Genomic DNA, 9,897 nt, shown 5'->3' with positions numbered 1-9,897 from the left:
ACTGATAACTACTAAATAACCTTGAAACTCCTCGGAAAGGTGACTGCAACTACTCGGTGCAAGCCTCAGTGCTGACAGAAAAGAGTATTCCAGGGAGGTAGCATTTTGAGAACAAATGCACACAAATGATTTTTGAAAGCCTGCCCCCATTCTATCTCCAGTTCCTTTCCCACCTCACCGAGCAGTCTCTCCCATGTGGGTTCATGTGGGTTTTGTTGTTTTTAACCCACGTGTCCTCTCAGCGCTGCTGTGTGCACATGGGTGTAGGGCCCTCTACTGCAGTATGGGGAGCTGTTTGGGATGTAGCCTCGAAGATTCTCCCTCTCTCAGCAGTCATCAATTGCTAATACATATGGCTCTTCAGCTACCGCAGGGCATGTGTCCATCTCTCCCCTCCCTGCTGGGACTGTCTGGCTTGCCTTACCACTCACCTTATGCATGCAGTAGCCACAGCCACTGTAAACTTCCACTTGCAACTGCCTTGTTGTGTTTGGAAAACACCATTTTGCTGTAGTTATCCGCTCCCTCTGGCTCTTGAAATCTTTCCACTGTGTTCTGTGATGACCCAAGCCTTTGGGGGTGGGGAGGAAGAAGAGGAGGAGGAAGGGTGGGAGGAAGAGGAGGGGATGTGACATATGTGTTGTGAGGATAATTTTTTTCTTTTTGCTAATGTTAGGTTGTTCTTCTAATGTGTTTAGTGCATGATGCTGAAATCCTTCAGGATGGGAGAAATACCATTCACTGCACACTTACTTGGTACCCACCAGTGCTGGGAACGCCTACCTCATCCAACCCTCAACACTTACCACCCTGACAAACACTGTCACTAATCTTCATTATTCTTCAGAAATAATTATTAAATGCATTAACTCAAGGCAGCTGACAAGGGGCTCATTTACCCATCACAGGGCCAGCAAATATGGGAGCTAGAATTAAATCAAATTGCAAGGCTACACCTTCTCACTTTCTTTTAACTGTGGACTGAAGATCTGAAAGATACAGAACACACATAGGGCACGTTTGGAACCAGCTTCATCTGTCGTTGCCTTCCCTGTCGGGAGTGACTAAAGTACCGGATCGTGGGCATCAGTTCTTGCCCTGGAAACAAAAACTAGCAGCTTTTATTCCAAAAGGATCTGTGGTGGTAGGTGGAGGAATGAATCTGTGTGAACCTGGTTGGGAGCAGACACCATTTTAAAACAAATGTTCAAGTATATCACAAGGACAGTAAGTTAAAAGACTTCGTTTTTACTCTAAGTTCAGAAAAGGTAGGTGTCTTCTTTTGAGAGGAATTCTGTATCAATGTGTACACACTTTAAAATTCTTTTTAAACTACACAGTGTAATATACAAACGTGTCATGACTTCATCTAGGCCCTGTGGACAGACCTGAATTACTCTTGATGACTGTTGTTACAGAAATGTTAGACTGAGTGACCCGTAAATTCTCAGTTAGGGCTGTGCCCTCCTCACTGTTCCGTTACCCCAGGCTTCTAAGAAACTCAGAGCCAGACTCAGTATAATTATATCTACTTTATTCAAAAGCCTCACTAAATATCCAAAGAACACTTTCACCTTAATAAAATATTAGAAATGTTTTCCCTTAACAATATGTTCAAAGGCCGATAGTGTCCAAACATGGTCTGCAGCCAGTGACATGTCTTCCTGAACACTGTGCTGCTTCTTCTCCTGCTCAGAAGGTGTCTGTCCCTGAGGACTCCGCACTGCCATGCATGGAGCTGGTGCTCAGGGACTGAGAGTGATCCTCGAGGTTCGCAGAGGGTAGAGTCACAGACATCCTGGCAGGTGACACGTGTGTAATGAAAAGTGGATCTGCTGGGCCCCCTGCACAGAGGAGAAAGGCATTCAGACAACGGCTGACTGTACATGTGCTTTGCTCTCTCCACACAGTATGGGAGACCCTGAAAATAAGGATCACATACAAGGAAATGCCTTTTCTCAAGTTGCTGTACCATGGATCTCTTGAAGGCAACACTTTACAGAAGAATGGGCACGAAAAGTTATGGTACACAGACTGGGATTCTCCCCCACTGAGTTCAAGCAGGTGGGGCGAGCTGAGAAGGAGAAAGGGGTCAGCAGAAATAGAAGGGAGATTAAAGGGTGATGGGAGGGTTGTCATAGCTATGTATGAAACTGTCAAAAAGCTTACTATAAATCTGTAGTACAGATGCTAAGTCAGACTGCTAGTGTAAGCCTAGTCTCTGCTCGTCACTTGGGGTGAATCACCACTTACCACTCACATGTTCAGTGCTTTTGTGTTAAATAGAACAGAACCCACCTTGCAGAGCACATGGAAAAATGACCTCACAGCAGAGCTCAGCAGTGCCATCATTCAAACCCCACTGCAATGAGTGTTCAGAGACAGAGCCACTGTCTCCATGAAAGACCCTGATGTCGCTGTCCTGTGTTAGTCACTAGAAGCCACTGGAAGCCACTGCAACAGCTGTAGTGAGCTTGTTCTATTGATTACAGAGGCTTCTAAAAAGAAGCAGTGAGGAGGGTAAGAAGGATCTGAAGCAGGCGTCGTGGCACTGGCTTTAAACCCTAGCACTGAGGAAGCTGAAGGAAGAGGACGGTGAATTGAAGTAGCCTGTTTGTTTAAAAAATAAAATGAAAATATTCCAAACTCAAGTCCAACTTTGTCAAAGCACTTTGCTTTTCCTCTTCCTGCTACTAAATGGACTCTCAGGTCAAGATATATCTGTTAGAAACTTCTCACTGATGCGAGCCTAACAGCAGATGTATTAGTTAACATTTCATACAACATAGTCTAAGGAAGAATGCCAATGTCATTTGATGTGGAAAACATTTATTCTGTACAAGGGATTTTTTCTTCCTTCTCTACACTTAATTAAATATGGGAAAGAATATTCTACCCCACACACTGCACCCAGTATTAGACCTACAGGGATAGGATGAAAATCAAAATAAGGAAACACTGAAAGCATATCTGAAGATATTTATAGGATATAAGAATTGTTAAAACACACCAATGTTTTACAAAGCTATGACACAAAATACCGAGAACATCCAATAAGGAATCATCTAGGAGCACCGCCTAATTTATAGTGAAGTTATAAATGAGCACAGGACTGACTGGGCTACAGCTGAGATGTTCCACCCATATACTCCCTTCCTCGAGTCACTCAGCTATCCTGAACCACACTGTTGCCACAGTTATCTAACTGAACAAAACTGCTTTATACAATCTATATGCATAAATTCACATATTAAATTGTTCAATATGACCTCTTTAATTCTGATTAGCAAGTGACACAAAAATTATGTAATTTCTTATAGTTATTGCCTCATAATTAAATATTAACTAAAAAAAAATTGAAGACCTTTCTCCCATCTCTTATCTAACAGTGACTCTGTGGGACAAAGCAGATGACAGAGACTGATGGTGACCTGGCTTTTCAAAGGTGTATACTGTGTAAGCAACAGCTGTCTGAAGCTGCTGTGCATCCAGAGCTAAGATCCAGGGATGAAAGGTTAACGCCCATCCTCAAGACGTCCCTATCCTCACAGTACAGAATGGGTGCACGGTTAAATTCACGTAGAAGTAGCTGTTGAGCTGGGACTTAGAGGTGTTGGGAGGGCAATAACAGAAAGAAGGACCAAATAGGTTTAGGTTTGTGTGCAAGGGGCACTGTGTTCTGGTGCCAAGCCCAGACCGGCCTGAAGAATGGTGAGCCCTGAAAAGGAGGCAGGGCCAGCCCCTGCTGAGGAAATGAACTCACAAAATATCTCAAAGAAAACACGTGAACAAATGCATTTTAGAAAAGATATGTGTAAGAATGAACAGAGGAGACTGTGGCGATGGCCGAAGGGAGTCAGGATACTCTGGAGGGAGCCTGGCACTTAGGAAGCACTGAGTGTGGTGCTCAAAGGGCAAGTCTGATGGATCAACGAGACAGGAATGAGAAGCCTGTCTATGAGGTGCACAGAGACCAAAGATACCAGACTCGTTATCCCCTCGATCAATGTAGATGCCCACAGTGTGTGAACGGACTTTCCAGTCGGTGACTTATCAAAGCTTCCAAAGAGTGCAGAGCACTTTTAAAGACACAGAACAAGCAGTCAGCCACAGACAGGTTAGTGTGGGCTACAATCTCTTAGAGGGTTAACTGAGATGAGAACATAGTGGGGAGATGTAGGAAGTGCTAAGAAACAGGAAAAGAGAGAAAGTCATAGGAACATGTTCAGGAAGAGACTGTCAAAATAAAGTTCAGTGCAATTTGTCTAGTTCAAAATTGGTAGAGCTGGTTTGCAACTGTCTTTAATTACAATAAAAAGGAACTGGAGGTAATTTCATGTTAGTGGTGTGTAGTAACAGTGGCATCCAAGGAGAGGAACACTTCAAGCACTGGTTCCTTTCTTTTTTAATACTATCGTATGTGTGCCTGTGTATATGATATGAATGGGGGCATATGCACACCATGGCACATGTGTAAAGGTCAGAGGACAGCTCTGTGAAGAACCAGGACGACTCTGTGAGGATGGTTCCCTCCCTTTATCATGTGGGTTTGGGGGATGGGACTCAGGCCACCAGGCTTGCACATCTCATGAGTCCCAACTAGTCCCTTTAGGACAGGTCATGGTTAAGGGCCAATGAGGTCAGCTTAGGAATAGCAGACACAGACTGTGCCCTTAAGGCTTCTGTGCAGGGAGGGGTAAAGGGAAGGAAAGGAAATGGATAACAGAAGAGAGAAGAGCTGGGTTCTCCTCCATCCCTCCCTCCCTTTTTCTGGCCTCCTACAAACACCAATTTAGTATCTTCTGTGTGCCAGGCACTGCTCTAGACTCTGCAGAATACAGTGGTGAAGAAAACAACAGCTCCAACCTTCCTGATCTCACAAACTGTCCAGATGTGAGTACAAAAGGACTGGCAGCCAGGCGAGGAAGGAAGAGCACAATGCATTAAACCATCTAAAGAAATTCAAGGAAAGGGCAGGGGAGACGGAGGAAGAGACTGTAGTCAGTCACACACATTTTCTGAATCCCCGTTCGTTCTCATCTGTGGGGTCATCTGAAGTGTTATATATGCTACTGGAACACGGAAATGTCTCAACTCTTACCCCTAGGTACTAAGCAGGAACCATCCCAACAGGTATCGGCCTGGTGGGGAAGGGTACAAAAGGCACTGTTCTTTAAGGAGAATGAGAGTTGACATGGAAACTGGTAAGAGAACGGAAGAGGGCTGGGGATGTAGCTTAGTTAATAGTGCTTGTCTAGCACACACAACCTTGGGTTTGATCTCCAGCACTACCCAAGCCAGATGTGCTATGGAACCTCAAATAGTGGCACTCAGGAAGAAGAAATAGAGGGGTTAGAGTTAGCCAGGCTATATACAACCTTGTACTCTGGCCTCTAAATGGGTATAACATGATTTTAAATAAAAATGGTGCCAATAAGACATACCATTTTTATATAATGTTATTTATTAATGCACACTCTGGGAAGGTTGTTTAGAAGTTCACAAAAGTCTAAATAATCACAGCTTTAGAATTTTCAAAGAAAATTTTTAGACATGATATTTTAAAAGTGCCACTTGATTATTGTTAACAGACAAAAGGCTAACACATGTACCCCCAATCACGGCTGCCACTGAGCAAAAGAAAAAACAATAAAGAACAGGACATCTCAATAAATCACCATTAGAGCAATATAAATTTTTCTGCCTATATTAAATGTAGCTTGATGCTTTAAAGTTTAACTTTGGATTTCCAGTTGTGTCATTACACTATGATGTCATTGTTTCAACAGCTGGTTTTGGGTCTGAAAACAAGATGACTCCTTGATCCCAGGGGTCTGCAATGTGTCATTGGGCCTGGAGTACACTTAAGCTGGAGATGCCAGAGTCAGACCCTAGACTTGACACTCCCAGAGCATAACTTAATATACTTTTGAAACATTTAAAACACCAAAATTTTGCTTTAAAATACTGAAAATTCATATTTTCCACTCTCTGCTGCTGGGTTTATAAGACTAAGGAATGTAAAAACTAAAAGCAATTTATGTCTTTCAATGTAAATCTGGCTGTCCTGGAACTCACTATGTAGCTCTGGTTGGCCTCGGACTCACAGAGATCCACCTTCCTCTGCCTCCTAAGTACTGGGATTAAAGGTGTGCATCACCACACCTGACACAATACAGGATTTTTAATGTTCACTTAGATATATGTGTATTTATTACATGTAGTTTAGAAATATTAATAATTAAGCATCTTCCAAGCCCTCTGGGTTAGAGGATCTGGGGTTGTGGATTATGAATCTACATCTTAAAGCCTGGTGACCCATTATTGGCTCTCTTACCTCCGAGCTAAGAGGACCCCGAGCAAGGCATGGCCTTTCACAGCAGCCGAGACAGAGAGGAGTCCTTTCTGGACAGTTTCAGAGACAGCCACAGAGTCAGCATGCCTCATCCTGATACATGAACTGGGCTCAAGACACATGTATAATTACAGTGGTTGACAAGTTGACTATGCAGTGGCATTTGACTCTCTCTTTTGCATGTCAGTAAAGACTAGTTTCTTATATACTGTGGAGTAGAGATAAAGTTTAAAAGAACCAACTGCGATCTTTAATCCAGGTCTGTGGAATGTTCTAATGGCTCAGGGGGATGAATACCATAAAACTATAAAAATCATTTCACCTATGTAGAGTTTGGGAGAGACACATAGTCATATGTGTTTATGGGTTTATGGGTCAAATGGTCGATGACTACTTTATTAAAAGATATTTTTCTTAATTCTCTGAACATTTAATATATTTTGATCATACCCTTGAATTCTCCCCAGATCACCCCCACCTTACCACACCCTCAAGTTCTAGTTTTTCTTTTTTCATTGTATTTTATTCCTTTAAACCACTCACTTAATACCCCAGCCCCGAAAGTAAAACCCACCCTCTGCACCTTTGCCAGCAGTAGTGGTAAAATGTTAGGCATGTCTTTCCTCGACAATACCAAGCTGTACTGTAATTAGTTCTTTATGTGTCTATAATTTCCAATGAATCACATCTTCCTCAATAGCATGGACAGGGACTGAGTCTTGTCTTCGGAGTGACTAGCACAGTAGGTTTACAAGCTTGTTTTTTTGTTTGTTTGTTTGTTTTGTTTTGTTTTGTTTTTGTTTTGAAACAGAGTTTCTTGATACATAGCTCTGTCTGTCCTGAGACTCCCTATGCATATCAGGTTGGCCTTGAACTCACAGAGATCCACATGCTTCTGCCTCCCCAGTGCTGGGACTAAAGGCTTGCCCCCTGCACCCAGTCCTACTAGCTTGTGAATCCTCTATGCTATTAAGCACGTGCTCCCAGGGACTGCCTCATTTGCCTCTGTTTTCTACAAAGTTCTAGCATGATCCTAGGCACATACTGGCTCTTGAATCAAGTAGACTAAAAAACAAACAAACAAACAAACAAGAGCCCATAACTCTTCTAACAGCTTGCTTGCATTCACCCTTCAGATGTTGTTTCTAAAACTAGCAACCATTCCAGCAATGCAGTTGCTTCCCAACGGTCTGAAATGCTACAGTGTTTCCATGGGGTTTTATTAGACTCTGGAAGCAGTTTTCCTGTCCACCTTGGTCTCATCTATTCTTGCTTCAATTCCCTGTGTAAGCAGCTGCTAAACTTTCCTGCTGCACTAAATTTTCCTCACAATAACCCACGCTGCAGATTTTGCAACATCCTATCAGGGCCTGAGAACAAATGCTGTTTTGATGCAGAAGTGGATTGGTTACGACTCTCAGTATGGTGGGTAATGTTTTATTTGTTTTCACCTTTTTCAATCACTACTAACATTTTATCTTTCATACTTAAAGGAGTATTTTAAAATGTTACAATATCTTATTCATTTGATTATGAGCCATTTATTGGCTGAGCTCTCTTCCTAACCCTCTGTATTGCATTCTGAAGCATGTTTCAGACATATAAGCCCTGCTATACATGAGTTTATTACTGCTTGTTTTTCAAATGAATTGACAAATGCTTATCTTAAAATTTATAATTTAAGATAAAAACAAAGTAGCTTACACAGGAAAAATGAAAGCCCAGGCACCTGTGAAAACAATCCAGCTCCTTTTCTCCAACACAGTAATAGTTAATGTGAAAGACTTGTTTCTTCTTATGCCAGCCTCCAGCTGCTTCGCTTTGTTTAAAACTGACTTCAAAGTTTAAACTCTATCCTGTCCCAACAAATAACCTTCCCCAGATGGAACTATCCAAGTATTACCCTCGGTGCTCTAACATCACACCTGCAGCTTTTAATCCAGCATTTTACAAACTTTCCAAAGGGATGAAGGTTTCATTCCCTGGCCTCTAATGACCCTTTTAGAGAGCTGAAGTCCTTAATCCTGGGTGAGTCTGCACACACTTTAGAAAGGTTAAGTATGGGCACCAGTGTTTCTACTGTGCTCATTAGAAGAGAGAAAGCATGGTACAAACATGCAAGAAACATTATGCACTCCAAATTGAAGACTTTTAAAGTAGCAACCTCACCTGTACATGTACAGGCAAAACACACACTGGACTCATTCTGTGTCCTGCCTACAGCACCAGTGGAGCTGTGGTAAAACAAAGCTCTGCCTTCCCCCAGTAAAATATCAGTAAGCATAGAAATAATCACAATTCCTACTCACAAAAGAACTCAGGCCAAATGCACTCATCCATTAATTTCTCCCACAAACCCAGGTCAACAGATGCTTCATACAGTGACCTTAGCAAAGAAGGACGTCAAGCACATGAATGTAATGACTATCAGCAAAAGAGACCTTGCCTAACAGATTCTTAGCTTTATACAAAAGGTGAGATTAGAGGAGGCAAAGAACCATGGACAAAACTGTAGTTAATTGCAAAGTTAAACCAATTCTTAAAAAAGGGAACGAAACTCATGAGCTGTTTCTCAAATGGTTATAATCTGCATTCTATAACTCGCCTAAGGACTTAATCATTACAAAAAGAAGTTATCATTTCTTCTGTCCTAGCCAGGTGAGGCCACACTGAAAAACCAGTTCTCGAGCAGCAAAGGGCCACATACTATTGGGCCAAGGGAAGAGCAGTTAAATGCAATTAGCAGGCATCTCTTCGTGTCAAGGAAGGAAGAAAAGCAGAGAAAAGTGAAATCATTTGTGGCCCATATACAGGCTGAATTTTCCTATTTAAAATTCTGAAAACCAAACGCTCCAAAAATCAGCAAAATCTGACAGCCAACTCACAAATGGAAAATTCCACATCTGACCTCATGTTGTGGCCACAGCCATTTTTGTGGACTAAAAAATATTGTATAAAATCATCTCCAAGCTATGAGGTAAGGTATATCTGAAACAGTGAATTTCATATTTAATCCCGAGTACCATCCCTAGTTAACATTATGTATATGCCAATATTCTGAAATTAAAAAACATTCCTGTCCCAAGTGTTTTAGATAAAACTATTTAACCTATAGTTCTCAGGCCAATAAAATTCCCTGAACACCAAGAACTGAACCACGACAATAACACAGTGTCAGCCTGCGCTCCAAAATACAGCCAACAACAAGCACCAACTATTGTTTCAAACAAACTCTTGGAGCTGAGCAATAGGGGACAATGTCACAGAGTACAAGTAGTATTTCTTCTACCAGTTTCTCTATGACACAAAACTGCCTCTCAAGCCTCTTTTACAATTTCAATTGTATTTATATTTGTGTGTTGGGGACACGTGTGTGCACAGTTTTGGTAGTCATTTCTCTCCTTCCCCACAGGGGTCCCAGAGATTGAGCTCACGCCATCAGTGGTGAAGGGCTTCAATCACTGGGCCAGCTTCCGGGCCTTGGGGCTTTCTTTCATTCAACAAGAATTCCAGGTAAACTTTATAAGCAGATGAGATGTTAG

At 42.1% G+C, this 9,897-nt stretch overlaps 1 protein-coding gene across 21 annotated transcripts in view; it reads right to left on the bottom strand.

Moving 5' to 3' along the window:
• Positions 1 to 1,517: 1,517 nt before the first annotated feature.
• The window catches only part of Kiaa0586 (KIAA0586 homolog), a 103,333-nt gene continuing 94,953 nt past the window's right edge, over positions 1,518 to 9,897 (bottom strand). For all 21 annotated transcript variants that reach the window (XR_015622153.1, XR_015622155.1, XR_015622154.1 and 18 more), the window contains 1 exon segment: positions 1,518 to 1,844. Coding sequence is in view for 18 of the 21 variants with exons in the window: in XM_087554736.1 (XP_087410862.1) it covers positions 1,693 to 1,844 (152 nt within the window). In the remaining 3 variants the exon portion in view is untranslated.

Source organism: Rattus norvegicus, chromosome 6 (assembly GCF_021556685.1).
Source record: "Rattus norvegicus strain SHRSP/BbbUtx chromosome 6, alternate assembly SHRSP_T2T, whole genome shotgun sequence".
NCBI lineage: Eukaryota > Metazoa > Chordata > Mammalia > Rodentia > Muridae > Rattus > Rattus norvegicus.
This window is presented reverse-complemented; position numbering and strand designations above follow the sequence as displayed.